This window comes from Bombina bombina, chromosome 5, assembly GCF_027579735.1.
Source record: "Bombina bombina isolate aBomBom1 chromosome 5, aBomBom1.pri, whole genome shotgun sequence".
Taxonomy (NCBI): domain Eukaryota; kingdom Metazoa; phylum Chordata; class Amphibia; order Anura; family Bombinatoridae; genus Bombina; species Bombina bombina.
Genome location: NC_069503.1, coordinates 331396031 through 331414211, shown reverse-complemented (window position 1 = coordinate 331414211; position 18181 = coordinate 331396031). Strand labels below are relative to the sequence as shown.

General features: G+C 39.3%; 1 protein-coding gene across 2 annotated transcripts in view; it reads left to right on the top strand.

Moving 5' to 3' along the window:
• The window catches only part of SNX13 (sorting nexin 13), an 882412-nt gene that overhangs the window by 273474 nt on the left and 590757 nt on the right, over positions 1 to 18181 (top strand). For both annotated transcript variants that reach the window (XM_053714126.1, XM_053714125.1), the window contains exon 6: positions 16805 to 16926. In XM_053714126.1, coding sequence (XP_053570101.1) covers positions 16805 to 16926 — 122 coding nt within the window. The remainder of the gene's footprint in view (positions 1 to 16804; positions 16927 to 18181) is intronic.

The window sequence follows — 18181 nt, the reverse complement described above, 5'->3', positions numbered from 1 at the left end:
ATTTCTCTTATCCTGAGGGAGGAAATGTCCCTTTCCTCCTGTGATGTCAGAAATTACCCGGCCCAAACAAAAGTCTTTCCTTTGTAAGGAATCGCCAAAAGTTTAGACTTAGATGACACATCCGTAAACCATAAAGCTCTGCGGGCCAGTTACGGAAAACTGGAAATCTTAGCTCCCAGCTTAATAACCTGAAGGGAAGCATCTGTGATAAAGGAGTTGGCCAACTTAAGGGCCTTTATCCTATCCTGTATATTTTCGAGGGGAGTGTCTGTCCGAATAGATTTAGACAATGCATCAAACCAGTATGCTGCCGCACTAGTGACAGTAGTAATACAAACCGCGGGTTGCCATTGTAAACCCTGGTGTACATGCATTTTCTTGAGTAACCCCTCTAACTTCTTATCCATAGGATCCTTAAAGGAAGAACTATCCTCTATAGGAATAGTAGTTCTCTTGGCTAGCGTGGAAATTGTCCCTTCCACTTTGGGTACCGTCTGCCAAGATTCTCTTTTTAAATACAGGGGATGGAGAAAAAGGGATACCTGGTTTCTCCCATTCCTTAGCAATAATCTCAGTAGCTCGATCTGGTACAGGAAAAACTCCCATCATGGAAGGTACATCAAAATATTTATTTAGCTTACTGGATTTTTTAGGATTGACAATGACCATGGTGTCGCTGTCGTCCAGAATAGCTAAAACCTCCTTGAGTAACAAACTGAGGTTTTCTAGCTTAAACCTGAAGGATACAACTTCAGTACCAGCAGGAGGAATTACACTGTCTGAGTCTGAGATTTCACCCTCAGATGCTACCGTAGTATCCTCCTCAGGCTTCTGGGAGGGGTCATTTGAAATAGCAACAACTGCGTCAGTAACCTCACTCACTGATTGTTTACTTTTCCTCTTGCGCTTTCCCTGCAGCATGGGAAAGCAGACAACGCATCAGAAACTGCAGAGGACACAAGGCAATGTCTTGCAAGGTAACTCCAGGTGGAGTAGTGGAGGAAGCGCAGGGCACTGGCTGTATGGACGCTAAGTTTTGGGACACTTGAGGAGAAAGCTGCAGCATATATTGAACATTGTCAAAAGGCTCCTGAACAGCATCCGCCCCAGACAATGTTGGCTCAGAAAAAAGTCTATCCCTGAACTGTAAAGTTCTCTCAATACATGAGGAACGGAAAGGGATTGGTGGTTCCACATTAGCATCAAAACATAAAGTACATGTAATGTCTTGCAGTGCCTCTTGGTCCATCTTTATTCACAATTTGAGCAAATTAAAATTGGATAAACCTATATCTTAACTTGAAATTACCTCCCAAAAAAAAAAACTGTTACTGTGTTTTTAAATGTTAAATGTAAACGTTTTAATTTTGCTTTACAAGAAAAATAAAACAGACCATCTCCACACCTCAGCTAAGCTTTTTTGAGGTGCCTACCTGCCACCGGAGCGTATATTTCTTTCATGTAATTAGCAAGTCCATGAGCTAGTGATGTATGGGATATACATTCCTACCAGGAGGGGCAAAGTTTCCCAAACCTTAAAATGCCTATAAATACACCCCTCACCACACCCACAATTCAGTTTTACAAACTTTGCCTCCCGTGGAGGTGGTGAAGTAAGTTTGTGCTAGATTCTACGTTGATATGCGCTTCACAGCAGGCTGGAGCCCGGTTTTCCTCTCAGAGTGCAGTGAATGTTAGAGGGATGTGAAGAGAGTTGCCTATTTGAATTCAATGGTCTCCTTCTATGGGATCTATTTCATAGGTTCTCTGTTATCGGTCGTAGAGATTCATCTCTTACCTCCCTTTTCAGATCGACAATATACTCTTATATACCATTACCTCTACTGATTCTCGTTTCAGTACTGGTTTGGCTATCTGCTATATGTAGATGAGTGTCCTGGGGTAAGTAAGTCTTATTTTTTGTGACACTCTAAGCTATGGTTGGGCACTTTATACATAAAGTTCTAAATATATGTCTTTAAACTTATATTTGCCATGATTCAGGATAATCAGTATTCCTTCTTTCAGACTGTCAGTTTCATTATTTGGGAAAATGCATATGAATAAAATATTTTTTCTTACCTTAAAGAAATTTTCTTATTGACTTTTTTCCTTGCGGGCTGTTAGGCTCGCGGGGGCAGAAAATGCTTCAATTTATTGCGTCATTCTTGGCGCAAAATTTTGTAATTTCCGGCGCCATAGTTGACGCCGGAAGTTTACACGTGGTTGCGTCATTTTTGACGCATGTGTGTTACAGATGTTTTTTTGTGCCAAAAAATGTGGGCGTCATACTTTTTTTCACATTATTTAAGTCTCACTTTTTTGTTGCTTCTGGTTGCTAGAGGCTTGTTTGTTTTGCATTTTCCCCATTCCTGAAACTGTCATTTAAGGAATTTGCTAATTTTGCTTTATATGTTGTTGTTTTTTTCTCTATTACATATTGCAAGATTTTCCATAAATTATTCCTGGATCAGAACATACTGAGGGATTCCTGTTGACTAAGAAGTCCTACCAAGCTAAGTTCATTTATTTTAAATGTTATGAATCTTTATCTTTAGCTATGGTTTGTAATAAGTTATCATGATAAACTTTTACATGCAGAATCCATTAGTATTTATGCTTTATGTATTGCTTTTCTTTTTACATCTTATGTACAAGATATACTTAGAAAATTTATAAGAATATTTTTCTGATTCTAGGTTAAGGCTTTGTCTGACTTTGCGCCTTCTATTAAAAAAATTTTAGGTCTTTTTCAAACTTCTTTTTGATGAAGTTTCAAATGACCAACAACATACTGAATTATCCTTCTCTGATGATGTTTTTTCTCTTTCAGAACTTTTCTTCATCAGATATTGACACTAACAAATCTACTTTTTTATTAGAGTACATTTGTTTTTTGTTGAAAAGGTGTTGATTATTTTGGATATTGAGGTAACTAGTTCTTTTTCAAAACTAGCTAACATTTTATTTCTGCTTATTTTATCTTCTGTGTCTTCAGAGGTTTTTTTCCATTCCTTCATACTAGGGAATGGAATAGGCTGACAATTTTCTTCAAAGGTTTTAAATTATATTCTTTGCCGGCAGTTAAATTCAATTTTGAGGGTTCTCCAATTTAATGGGGCTATCTCTACTCCTGCTAAATTATGCTATTGTTTCTATAGCAAAATAGTATTTATTTTCTTTTTAAATGGTTGTATCCTATTTAATGAATTTTTTTTATTTTCAGGTACTTTTCTTGGACTTGTAATTTATTTGGATGATGTTGCTTTTGCTCCATTTTTTCTGTTTACTTTAAAGATCAAGTATCAAATTATGTATTATTTAGCATTGTTAAGGGACAAAGTCTACTGCTCATTTGAGGTTCAGACTGGGTGCTGTTGCATTTGTCTTGTTGTCTTGCATTTTTGTTTATGCAAGTCCGGTGTGTTCTGGTCCCTTAACTGGATTAACATGCTAATAATTTTATTTGTTTCTTAATTTTTATTGAATATTTTCACAAATGAGGTTTAATCTATGTCTTTAGCTGTTTTTAGCTAGAAGAAATTTTGTGATTTTTAAAAAATCTTTATTTCTTTTTTTCCAAGATAATCAATTATTTGATTCATATTGGATTCAATTCTTAACTGTTACTCTGGGCTTCAAGATTAAGTTCTTAGACTAAAACTTTAAGCTTATTTTAGTTTGGTTGTTCTTACTAAAGAACAAAATTCTAAATTCTTACCCAAGTAACATGTTTTTATTTAGAAGTTTTTTTGGTTCTATTCGGTCCAAAATTCTTAGATTTTGGGTACAAAATAAAATTTGAAGTAAAACCGTCTGTGAGAAGTCTTTTTCTCTCTATTATATTCCAGCTATTCCAGTAAGGCTAACACTTTCCTTAATGTGTTTCAGTCCCATATATTTTGGGTAATGTTGAAGTGCGGTTGATCACCTGTTGAGGATCAAGCGCTGCTCAGATCTGGAATCTTCTGGGGTATTTATTCCAGTTCCATTTTTAGGATCTGGGTTTTGGGGTTTTATTCAAACTATTCATTGTTCCAAAGATAGAACATCTTTTTATTATATAAATATACCATCTTTTAGATTGGTATTTATATGGTCTATTCTGACTTTTTTTTTTTTTGGTCAGTGATAGCATTATTTGTTTTCATTAGATACAGTAGATGCATATCTTCATTTCTGTTTTCATTCAGATTATTTTTATTTTCTGAGACTACGGAATCTCATATGATTCAATTTTGTTTTTTCAAGACATGGTTAGAGGATCTTTTTATCAAAAGCTCTTGATTCCTCACATAAGGGTCACCTTTTTTAGGTTTCCAGATAGATTGTGTCACTGTCTTTGTCTCCAACAGATAAGTGATTTTTTTCTTATTGGGTTCCGTCAGTCGGTACCTTCAGTCTCTACTATTTCCTTCCGTTGCTATATATGCATGGAAATTTAGGTCTTATGGCTGCAGCATTGGATTCATTTTCCTTTGCTCATTTTCATAGAAAACCTTACCAGTTTTTTATGCTGCATAATGGTACAGGGATTCTAGGATTTCACTTTTTAAATCTTCGAATTCTATGTTTATCTATCTTTGATTCGGTGGTTAAGATCACCATCATTTAGTTCTACAGGTCTCTTCGATTCTTTCAACCTGGACCATGATCTCTATAGATGCGAGTCTTTTAGGTTGGGAGGCTGTCTGAGGTTCTCTGTCAGCACAAGGGGTTTGGAAATCTAGTTCTTCAAAAATTCTAATGGAGCGTTCATTTGTACTGCTGGTGGTTCCAGCATGGCCTCACAGGTTTTGGTATGCGGATCTCATTCGGATGGCCAGTTGCCAACCTTGGACATTTCCGTTAAGACCAGACCTTTTTATCTCAAGGCCCATTTTTCCATCAGGATCTCAAATAATTTAATTTGAAGATATGGAGATTGAACATTTGATTCTTAGTCATAGAGGTTTCTCTGACTCAGTGATTAATACTATGTTACAGGTTTGTAAATCTGTCTCTAGAAAGATTTATTATCGAGTTTGGAAGACTTTCATTTCTTGGTGTTCTCATAAATTCTTTTGGCATTCTTTTGGCATTCTTTTAGAATTCCTAGAATTTTACAATTTTTCAGGTTGGTTTTGTCTGCAAGTTATTTGAAAGGACAAATTCCTACTCTTTCTGTTCTTTTTCACAGAAAGATTGCTATTCATTCTGATATTCATTGTTTTGTACAGGCTTTGGTTTGTATCAAGCCTGTCATTAAGTCAATATTTCCTCCTTGGAGTCTCAATTTGGTACTGAGGGCTTTACAGGCTCCTCCGTTTGAACCTTTGCGTTCTCTGGACATTAAAATTACTTTCTTGGAAAGTATTGTTCCTTTTGGTTATCTCTTCTGCTAGAAGAGTTTCTGAGTTTTCTGCTCTTTCTTGTGGATCTCCTTTTCTGATTTTTCATCAGGGTAAGGCAGTGTTCCTTCCTGTTATTCATTATTTTGTTCAGGCTTTGGTTCTTATCAAACCTGTCATTAAGCCAATTTCTCCTCCTTGGAGTTTTAATTTGGTTCTAAAGGCTTTACAGGCTCTTCTATTTGAGCATATGTTTTCTCTAGACACTATTTACTTTCATGGAAAGTATTGTTCTTTTTAGACATCTCTTCAGCTAGAACAATTTTTAATTATCTGTTCTTTCTTGTGAGTCTCCTTTTTCTGATTTTTTCATCAGGATAAGGTGGTTTTTGCTATCCACATTTCAATTTTTACCTAAAGTTGTGATTTCTATCAACATTAGGGAGGAATTATTGTCTTTTCCTAAGACTTCTTTGGTAAGATTCTTACATTCTTTGGATATGGTAAGAGTTTTGAAATCTTATGTTGAAGCTATTCAGATTTCAGATAGTCTTCTAGTCTATTTGTTATCTTTTCTGGTGTTAGGAAGGTCAAAAGGCTTCTGCCATTTATTTGGCATCTTGCTTAAACTTTTGATTCATCATGCTTATTTGGAGTCGGGTGGATTCCCGCCTCGGAGGATTATGGCTCATTCTACTAGGTAAGTTTCTACTTCCTGGGCTTTTTAAGAATGAAGCTTCTGTTGATCAGATTTGCAAAGCAATGACTTGGTCTTCTTTGCATACTTTTACTATGTTCTACCATTTTTATGTTTTCTTTAGAAGCAGTTTTGGTAGAATGGTACTTCAGGCAGCTGTTTCATTTTGATTCTTCTGCTTATATTTTCAGTTTTTTATCATTATAAAAATTGAAACTTTTTTGATTTGGGTAGTGGATTAATTTTTCAGTGGAATTGGCTGTCTTTATTTTATCCCTCCCTCTCTAGTGACTCTTGCGTGGAAGTTCCACATCTTGGGTATTTATTATCCCATACGTCACTAGCTCATGGACTCTTGCTAATTACATGAAAGAAAACATAATTTATGTAAGAACTTACCTGATAAATTCATTTATTTCATATTAGCAAAAGTCCATGAGGCCCACCCTTTTTTTGTGGTGGTTATGATTTTTTGTATAAAGCACAATTATTCCAATTCCTTATTTCTCTTGTTAAGTGTGTTCAGTCCACGGGTCATCCATTACTTATGGGATATATTCTCCTTCCCAACAGGAAGTTGCAAGAGGATCACCCAAGCAGAGCTGCTATATAGCTCCTCCCCTCACATGTCATACCCAGTCATTCTCTTGCAACCCTCAACAAAGAAGGAGGTCGCGAGAGGAGCTGGAGTTTTTACTTAATTATTCTTCAATCAAAAGTTTGTTATTTTAAATGGCACCTGAGTGTGCTGTTTTTCTATCTCAGGCAGTATTTGGAAGAAGAAACTGCCTGCATTTTCTATGATCTTAGCAGGCGTAACTAAGATCCACTGGCTGTTCTCGACATTCTGAAGAGTGGGGTAACTTCAGAAAATGGGAATAGCATGCAGGGTCTCCCGCAAATGAGGTATGTGCAGTACAATATTTTCTGGGAATGGAATTGACTAAGAAAACACTGCTGTTACCCGTATGATGTAAGTACAGCCTTAAATGCAGTGGTAGTGACTGGTATCAGGCTGATAAATGTATGCACAGTAGTTATTTTCTAGGGACTAGAATTTGACTGAAAAAATACTGTTAATACTGATATAATGTGTGAGCCTTAACTGCAGTAGAAGCGACTGGTAGCAGGCTTAGTAATAACTTTACACAGCATCTGAAATGTTGTTTTTTAAAACGTTTACTGGCATGTTAATCGTTTTGTGAGGTACTTTGGTGATAAATCTTTTTGGGCATGATTTTTTTCCACACGGCTAACGTATATTTCTGCATAGAAACCGTTATATTAGGTCTCCCACTGTTGTAATAGGAGTGGGAGGGACCTTTTTTTAGCGCCTTGTTGCGCAGTTAAAATTCTAGCACAGTCTTCCTGCTTCTTCCTCCTTGATCCAGGACGTCTCTAGAGAGCTCAGGGGTCTTCAAAATTCGTTTTTGAGGGAGGTAATCAGTCACAGCAGACCTGTGACAGTGTGTTTGACACTGATAAAAGCGTTAAATCTTAATTTGATATCCGTTTTTGGGTACTGAGGGGTTAATCATCCTTTTGCTAATGGGTGCAATCCTCTGCTAATTAATACATTTAAAGAATTGTTGACTATAACTGAATTAGTTCTTTGTTATTCAACTGTGTTTTTTAAAAGCGCTGCAGCGTTTTTTATATTGCTTGTAAACTTATTGAAAGTAATTTCCAAGCTTGCTAGCTTCATTGCTAGTCTGTTTAAACATGTCTGATACAGAGGAATCTGCTTGTTCATTATGTTTAAAAGCCGATGTGGAGCCCAATAGAAATATGTGTACCAATTGTATTGATATTACTTTGAATAAAAGTCAATCTGTACCGATAAAGAAATTATCACCAGACAACGAGGGGGAAGTTATGCCGTCTAACTCTCCTCACCTTCGTCTCCCGCTCGGGAGGTGCGTGAGATTGAGGCGCCAAGTACATCAAGGCCCTTACAAATCACTTTACATGATATGGCTAATGTTATGAAAGAAGTATTATACAATATGCCCGAGTTAAGAGGCAAGCGCGACAGCTCTGGGTTAAGGACAGAGCGCGCCGATGACACGAGAGCCATGTCTGATACTGCGTCACAATTTGCAGAACATGAGGACGGAGAGCTTCATTCTGTGGGTGACGGTTCTGATTCGGGGAGACCGGATTCAGAAATTTCAAATTTTAAATTTAAGCTTGAGAACCTCCGCGTGTTGCTAGGGGAGGTGTTAGCGGCTCTGAATGATTGTGACACGGTGGCAATCCCAGAGAAATTATGTAGGCTGGATAAATACTATGCGGTACCGGTGTGTACTGACGTTTTTCCTATACCAAAGAGGCTTACAGAGATTATTAGCAAGGAGTGGGATAGACCCGGTGTGCCTTTTTCCCCTCCTTCGATATTTAGAAAAATGTTCCCTATAGACGCCACCACACGAGACTTATGGCAGACGTCCCTAAGGTGGAGGGAGCAGTTTCTACTTTAGCCAAGTGTACCACTATCCCGGTGGAGGATAGCTGTGCTTTCTCAGATCCAATGGATAAAAAATTAGAGGGTTACCTTAAGAAAATGTTTGTTCAACAAGGTTTTATATTACAGCCTCTTGCATGCATTGCGCCTGTCACTGCTGCAGCGGCATTCTGGTTTGAGTCTCTGGAAGAGGCGATTCGCACAGCACCATTGGATGAGTCTTTGAGCAAGATTAGAACTCTTAAGCTGGCTAATGCGTTTGTTTCGGATGCCGTAGTGCATTTAACCAAACTTACGGCTAAGAATTCCGGATTCGCCATACAGGCGCGCAGAGCGCTATGGCTTAAATCCTGGTCAGCAGATGTAACTTCTAAGTCTAAACTACTGAACATTCCTTTTAAAGGGCAGACCTTATTCGGGCCCGGCTTGAAGGAAATTATTGCTGACATTACTGGAGGTAAGGGCCACTCCCTTCCTCAGGACAGGGCCAAATCAAAGGCCAAACAGTCTAATTTTCGTGCCTTTCGTAATTTCAAGGCAGGAGCAGCATCAACTTCCTCCGCTCCAAAACAGGAAGGAACTACTGCTCGTTACAGACAGGGTTGGAAAGGCAACCAGTCATGGAACAAGGGCAAGCAGGCCAGAAAGCCTACTTCCGCCCCTAAGACAGCATGAAGACAGGGCCCCCTTTCCGGAGACGGATCTAGTGGGGGGCAGACTTTCTCTCTTCGCCCAGGCTTGGGCAAGAGATGTACAGGATCCCTGGACGTTGGAGATTATATCTCAGGGATACCTTCTGGATTTCAAAACTTCTCCTCCACAAGGGAGGTTTCATCTGTCAAGGTTATCAACAAACCTAGTAAAGAAAGAGGCATTTCTACAATGTGTACAAGACCTCTTAGTGATGGGAGTGATCCACCCAGTTCCGCGAACGGAACAGGGGCAAGGGTTTTATTCAAATCTGTTTGTGGTTCCCAAAAAAGAGGGAACCTTCAGACCAATCTTAGACTTAAAAATCTTAAACACGTTCCTAAGGGTTCCATCGTTCAAGATGGAAACCATTCGGACCATCCTACCCATGATCCAAGAGGGTCAGTACATGACCACAGTGGACTTAAAGGATGCCTACCTTCACATACCGATTCACAAAGATCATTATCGGTACCTAAGGTTTGCCTTTCTAGACAGGCATTACCAGTTTGTAGCTCTTCCCTTCGGGTTAGCTACGGCCCCGAGAATTTTTACAAAGGTTCTGGGCTCACTTCTGGCGGTACTAAGACCACGAGGCATAGCGGTGGCTCCGTACCTAGACGACATTCTGATACAAGCGTCAAGTTTTCAAACTGCCAAGTCTCATACAGAGACAGTTCTAGCATTTCTGAGATCGCATGGGTGGAAAGTGAACGTGGAAAAGAGTTCTCTGTTACCACTCACAAGGGTCCCTTTTCTAGGGACTCTTATAGATTCTGTAGAGATGAAAATTTACCTGATGGAGTCCAGGTTATCAAAGATTCTCAATGCTTGCCGTGTCCTTCACTCCATTCCAAGCCCATCAGTAGCTCAGTGCATGGAAGTAATCGGCTTAATGGTCGCGGCAATGGACATAGTGCCATTTGCGCGCCTACATCTCAGACCGCTGCAACTATGCATGCTAAGTCAATGGAACGGGGATTACTCAGATCTGTCCCCTTTGCTAAATCTGGACCAGGAGACCAGAGATTCTCTTCTCTGGTGGTTGTCACGGGTTCATCTGTCCAAAGGAATGACTTTTCGCAGACCAGATTGGACGATTGTAACAACAGATGCCAGCCTACTAGGCTGGGGAGCAGTCTGGAACTCCCTGAAGGCTCAGGGATCGTGGACTCAGGAGGAGAAACTCCTCCCGATAAACATTCTAGAATTAAGAGCAATATTCAATGCTCTTCTAGCTTGGCCTCAGTTAGCAACACTGAGGTTCATCAGATTTCAGTCGGACAACATCACGACTGTGGCTTACATCAATCATCAAGGGGGAACCAGGAGTTCCCTAGTGATGTCGGAAGTCTCGAAGATAATTCGCTGGGCAGAGTCTCACTCTTGCCACCTGTCAGCGATCTACATCCCAGGCGTGGAGAACTGGGAGGCGGATTTTCTAAGTCGCCAGACTTTTCATCCGGGGGAGTGGGAACTTCACCCGGAGGTATTTGCTCAACTGATTCGTCGTTCTGGCAAACCGGATCTGGATCTCATGGCATCTCGCCAGAACGCCAAGCTTCCTTGTTACGGATCCAGGTCCAGGGACCCGGGAGCGGTGCTGGTAGATGCACTAGCAGCCCCTTGGGTTTTCAACATAGCTTATGTGTTTCCACCTTTTCCGTTGCTACCTCGACTGATTGCCAGGATCAAACAGGAGAGAGCATCAGTGATTCTGATAGCGCCTGCGTGGCCACGCAGGACCTGGTATGCAGACCTAGTGGACGTGTCGTCCTGTCCACCATGGTCTCTACCCCTGAGGCAGGACCTTCTTATTCAGGGTCCTTTCAACCATCCAAACCTAATTTCTCTGAGGCTGACTGCTTGGAAATTGAACGCTTGATTCTTTCAAAGTGTGTGTTTTCGGATTCGGTTATTGATACATTAATACAGGCTCGGAAACCTGTTACCAGAAAAATTTACCACAAGATATGGCGTAAATATTTATATTGGTGTGAATCCAAGAGTTACTCATGGAGTAAGGTTAGGATTCCTAGGATATTGTCTTTTCTACAAGAGGGTTTAGAAAAGGGCTTATCCGCTAGTTCACTAAAGGGACAGCTTTCTGCTCTGTCTATTCTGTTACACAAGCGTCTGGCAGAGAATCCAGACGTCCAGGCTTTTTGTCAGGCTTTGGCTAGGATTAAGCCTGTGTTTAAAGCTGTTGCTCCTTCGTGGAGCTTAAACTTGGTTCTTAAAGTTCTTCAGGGTGTTCCGTTTGAACCCCCTCATTCCATTGATATTAAACTTTTATCTTGGAAAGTTCTGTTTTTGATGGCTATTTCCTCGGCTCGAAGAGTCTCTGAGTTATCTGCCTTACATTGTGATTCTTCTTATCTGATCTTTCATTCAGACAAGGTAGTCCTGCGTACTAAACCTGGGTTTTTACCTAAGGTTGTTTCTAACAGGAATATCAATCAAGAGATTGTTGTTCCATCATTATGTCCTAATCCTTCTTCAAAGAAGGAACGTCCTTTGCATAATCTAGACGTGGTCTGTGCCCTGCAGTTCTACTTACAGGCAACTAAAGATTTTCGACAAACTTCTTCTCTGTTTGTCGTTTGCTCTGGACAGAGGAGAGGTCAAAAGGCTTCGGCTACTTCTCTCTCTTTTTGGCTTCGTAGCATAATATGCTTAGCCTATGAGACTGCTGGACAGCAGCCTCCTGAAAAAATTACAGCTCATTCCACTAGGCCTTTAAGAATGAGGCCTCTGTTGAACAGATTTGCAAGGCTGCAACTTGGTCTTCACTTCATACTTTTTCCAAATTTTACAAATTTGACACTTTTGCTTCTTCTGAGGCTGTTTTTGGGAGAAAGGTTCTACAGGCAGTGGTTCCTTCTGTTTAATGTTCCTGCCTTGTCCCTCCCATCATCCGTGTACTTTAGCTTTGGTATTGGTATCCCATAAGTAATGGATGACCCGTGGACTGAACACACTTAACAAGAGAAAACATAATTTATGCTTACCTGATAAATTTATTTCTCTTGTAGTGTGTTCAGTCCACGGCCTGCCCTGTCTTTTTGAGGCAGGTTCTAAATTTTAAATTATAACTCCAGTCACCACTGCACCCTATAGTTTCTCCTTTCTCGTCTTGTTTCGGTCGAATGACTGGATATGACATGTGAGGGGAGGAGCTATATAGCAGCTCTGCTTGGGTGATCCTCTTACAACTTCCTGTTGGGAAGGAGAATATATCCCATAAGTAATGGATGACCCGTGGACTGAACACACTACAAGAGAAATAAATTTATCAGTTAAGCATAAATTATGTTTTTTTTTATGCTTTCGCTCCTTTTTTATCACCCCACTTCTTGGCTATTCGTTAAACTGAATTGTGGGTGTGGTGAGGGGTGTATTTATAGGCATTTTAAGGTTTGGGAAACTTTGCCCCTCCTGGTAGGAATGTATATCCCATACGTCACTAGCTCATGGACTCTTGCTAATATGAAAGAAATGAATTTATCAGGTAAGTTCTTACATAAATTATGTTTTCACAGATAGCAGACGTCCGGAATCTAAAACTCTTTATTAACGTATCTGAGGCTGTTCTGCTGCGTCACCATAACGTAGCATAGAAATACTTCTTAACCGCTTGTCACCACTCTCGGTAACACCGGAAATGAAGTGAGAGACAAAAATAGCGAGCAAACATTGCCGCGTAGCTAGCTCCACCCATTGTGGGCATATCAAAGTAAACCTCCCGGTCGGCAAATGACTTGTATAATAAAGCCGTTGGGTGTTGTGAAAACGCACTTAAGACATGAGCCACATCTCCTCGTCCCCAGTGCTTGACATTACTGCCCTTATAACGTAATCTTCAACTCCCAAGAATGTCATTTTTTGTGTCCATTATTATAAATAAAGTGCCAATTTTCCTGTGTCCCCAGAAAAATAAACTTAGCACTTACCTTAAAAGATCTGCCTGGGAAGTAAGGCAGCTCATTAGGTTTGAGAGGTCCTCTCCCTCACATGGACCTGTGGAAAAAAAGATAAAGTCTGAGTAATCTTACTCAGGCTTTCTGTATTAGGGCAGTATGAAATATATGGGAGGTGCAGTGAGAATTATGTCCCACAAGTTCCCATTGCTTGAAAGCCACCACTGCTCTACTGAAGAGACTGATGTGGATTACGGCTACACCCAAGCAGAACAAACAACACAAGCTTGTGTTGTTAAAAAAAATTAAACTCTTGATTGAAGAATCTTTTCAAACCCCTAACTTTACCACTTCCTTGCTCTAACGTAGGCAAAGAGAATGACTGGGGTAGGAGTACAAAAGTGAGTATACCCCTCACATTTTTGTAAATATTTTATTACATCTTTTCATGTGACAACACTGGAGAAATGACAATTTGCTACAATGTAAAGTAGTGAGTGTACAGCCTGTATAACAGTGTAAACAGTGCACTGCGCCACTGATGGCCGAGGAGAGGACTGAAGTGCTAGGCAAGAATCGAAATACTGTCAGAAAAATCTTCATTGACAGGGAATCTATTATGGTTCCCAAGAAAATTACAGTGTAAATTTGCTGTCCCCTCAAAATAACTAAACACACAGCCATCATGTCTAAACTGTTGGCAACAAAAGTGAGTACACCCCTAAGTGTAAATGTCCAAATTGGGCCCAAAGTGTCAATATTTTGTGTGGCCACCATTATTTTCCAGCACTGCCTTAACCCTTTCATCACTGAGCTGGTGGATGTTAGAGACCTTGCGCTCTCCCACCTTCCGTTTGAGGATGCCCCACAGATGCTCAATAGGGTTTAAGTCTGGAGACATGCTTGGCCAGTCCATCACCCTTATCCTCAGCTTCTTTAGCAAGGCAGTGGTCGTCTTGGAGGTGTGTTCGGGGTTGTTATTACTGCCCTATGGCCCAGTCTCCGAAGGGAGGGGGATCATGCTCTGCTTCAGTATGTCACAGTACATGTTGGCATTCATGGTTCCCTCAATGAACTTTAGCTCCCCAGTGCCGGCAGCATTCATGCAGGTCCAGACCATGATACTCCCACCACCATGCTTGACTGTAGGCAAGACACACTTGTCTTTGTACTCCTCACCTGGTTGATGCCACACATGCTTGACACCATCAGAATCAAATAAGTTTATCTTGGTCTTATCAGACCACAGGACATGGTTCTAGTAATCCATGTCCTAAGTGTGCTTGTCTTCAGCAAACTATTTGTGGGCTTTCTTGTGCATCATCTTTAGAAGAGGCTTCCTTCTGGGACGACAGCCATGTAGACCAATTTTATGCAGTGTGCGGCGTATGGTCTGAGCACTTACAGGTTGACCCCCCACCCCTTCAACCTCTGCAGCAATGCTGGTAGCACTCATACATCTATTTCCCAAAGACAACCTCTGGATATGATGCTGAGCATGTGCACTCAACTTCTTTGGTCGACCATAGCGAGGCCTGTTCTGAGTGGAACCTGTCCTGTGATACCACTGTATAGTCTTGCCCACCATGCTGCAGCTCAGTTTTAGGGTCTTCTTATAGCCTAGGCCATCTTTATGTAGAGCAACAATTCTTTTTTTTTCAGTTACTCAGAGAATTCTTTACCATGAGGTGCCATGTTGAACTTCCAGTAACCAGTATGAGAGAGTGTGAGAGCGATAACACCAAATTTAACACACTTGTTCCCTATTCACACCTTAGACCTTGTAACACTAACAAGTCACATGATACCGGGGAGGGAAAATGACTAATTGGGCCCAATTTGGACATTTTAACCTAGGCTTGTACTCACTTTTGTTGCCAATGGTTTAGACATTAATGGCTGTGTGTTGAGTTATTGTGAGGGGACAGCAAATTTACACTGTTATACAGGGTGTACATTCACTACTTTACATTGTAGCAAAGTGTAATTTCTTCAGTGTTGTCACATGAAAAGATATAATAAAATATTTACAAAAATGTGAGGGGTGTAATCACTTGTGAAATACTGTATGTATATAAGCATATAAATATTTATATTTACAGGGAACACACCGTTCCCCATAGACCGTTCTAACACCCCACTCTCGCCAGTTTTAACCCCTAAAAACTGCTTTGTCCAGTTTTTTTTTCTTTATAAAAAAAAAAAAAAAAGCTAAATTTTTTTAATAAAAAAACTAATATACTTAAATTTAGGGCCAATTGGGGGACATTCAGAAAATGAACTAGAGATCTGATTTCTGGTTAATTTTCTGAGTGCTAATTGCTACCTCGAGCTTGTGGTAGCAATAACCAGCCACTTGTAATGGCTGGTTATTTATTGCGCGCCCGTAAATGGGCATTGCCCGTTTACTGGCATGCTATAAATTAGCGCTCCACTTATAATATAGCCCTTTATAGGTTAATCATTCATATTTCATCAACTTTTCAGCTGTACTTTATTAGGAGGAGAAAATAATGATTACCTTAATAATAACAATCTAAATAGCTTTATTTAACTAAAACAACATATTTCATTTTTAATGCTTCACCCTCCCTCCTCACAATTGCAGACCTATTCGACTCCAAAAAATCTTCTATTTAGTGAGCTTCTTGAAACTTACTATGGTTTGATCCTGTGCACATAGATTTACAGGGGAGCAATGGCATTAAAGGGACAGTAAAGTCAAATTTAAACTTTCATGATTTTGAAAGAACATGCAATTTTTAACAATTTTCCATTTCACTTTATTTATCTAATTTGCTTCGTTCTCTTAGTATCCATTGTTGAAAAGCATACATATGTAGGCTCAAAAGCAATGCACTACTGTGAGCTAGCTGCTTGTCAGTGTCTCACCCAGCGTGTTCAGCTAGGCACTAGTAGAGCATTGCCCTTGTTCATCAAAGGAGAACAAGTGAATGAAGCAAATTTGATAATAGAAGTAAATTTGTAAATTGTATGTGCTAGCTGAAACCCAAAAGTTTTCTTTCATGATTGTCCCTTTAGGGTCTATTTCTCAACTCTGTATGAGTATTTTATAACATTTTTGCTGTGAAGAAGGGGCATGATATTTCTGCACAATAATATGTGATAATATCTTCAAGATGGAAAATGTGCCCAAAATAATCTTAACAGAAACCTCTGGTAGAACTGTGAATGGATTAATGTAATTCAATTAACAAAAAAATTTAAACATTACAGCTATGAATATACGGCATCTTGCTATATAATTAAAATGTATCTTAAATAGAAACTATCTTTAGATAGATTTTTTTTTTTCCCTCAAAAAGCGTTTTATTTAAAATAAAATCATATTTAAATAAAAAAATTGATTTAAAAAAATGTTATGGATAGATTAGATACTGACCCTCTTGAAACAAGTGTAGTGCCAAAGTTCTAACAGTCTTTGAGAGCAGGAGAACGGTGTGCTTGATCATCATTTGTAGTTTAGAAGCATTCTCATATGGTTTATCTCATAGTGTAAATTGGCATCTATAATTCAATAGCAGGGTTTTGTAACCTCAATATAGTAAACTGTTTATTTTCTAAAGTGCATAATAATTTTACGTAATCTTTCCTATTTAATGCTGTATATGTATGTAATTAGTTTTTTGTTACTGTTGAAATGTGTGTTAGCATTCTTACATTTATGCATCTCTCTTTTAAGGTCAAAAGAAATAGACTGGCAGCCTTATTTTACTACACGTCTAGTAGACGATTTTGCCACTCATCTTCGAGTATTCAGAAAAGCTCAACAAAGAATATCAGAAAAGGAAGATCAAAAGAAAGGTAATAAATGATAGTCATATTTGCAGATCCTAAAATTATTATGTGTACACATTTCATTGCAATTAGTATGTGTAAACACATTTCAATATAATGGCCTTCCTCACTTATTGAGTCATATTTAAAGGGACAGTCAACACAGAAATTATTGTTTAAAAAGATAATAATGCCTTTACTACCCATTCCTCAACTTTGCACAAAAACATGGTTATATTAACATACTTTATAACCTTTAAACCTCCTAAAACCTCTAAATTTCTGTCTTTTTCTAAGTCCCTAAAGAAACCCCCATGATCACATGCTTTTGAATTTGCTTTTCACATCAGGGGAAGCTAGTTCATGTGAACCATATAGATTACATTGTGCTGACGCCTGTGGATTCCAACACAACAGCATTAATTGGCTTAAATGCTAGTCAATAGATAAAGTCATGTGATCAGGGTGCAGTCAGAAGGTGCTTAGAAACAAGGTAATCACAGAGGTAAAAAGTGTATTAATATAACCATGTTTTCTGTTCAAAACTTGGGAATAGGTAATAAAGGGAGTATCTATCTTTTAAAACAATAAAAAAAAAATTGAGTTGACTGTCCCTTTAAGTACTGATTAGGTAAATGATTTATTTTTAAAAGTAACAGATCCCAGAAGTCATCAGGGTTCCTTCTGTTCCTATTTATACACCTTATAAATACCCTTCCAGTTTATTCAACTTTCAGTTCTACTACTTTCTGTTAGGAGTTTAGGTAGTGTAGTCTGTGTCTTGCACAGTAAAGACTGTTAACCCTTTCAGTACAGAATTCTTACAACTGTTATGGTGCACTACAAGCTCTGTCATGGCTGCTCGTCTCCATTTAAGGCAAGCCCCCTGACATGCATGCTCCGACATGCCTGCCTGACTACATCAGAGAGAGAGGGAAAAAATGTGTGTGTATGTATGAATATATATATAAATATTTATTTCCATCTTAATGGGAGGAGAGTTCACAGCTTCATTCATTACTTGTGGGAATTAAGAACCTGGCCACCAACAGGAGACAAAGACACCCCAGCCAAAGGCTTAAATACATCCCCTACTTCCCTCATGCCCCAGTCATTCTTTGTCTTTCATCACAGGAGGTTGGCAGAAAAGTGTTTGAAGATTCGGAGTAGTCTCTTATGGAGGGTAATACTCTTTGGAATGGGACTGGAGTTTTAATTAGTCCTGTCAGTCTCTCAGTGAGAGCTTGGATGAAAGTTAGAGTCCGGAGATGCAGGGAGAGTC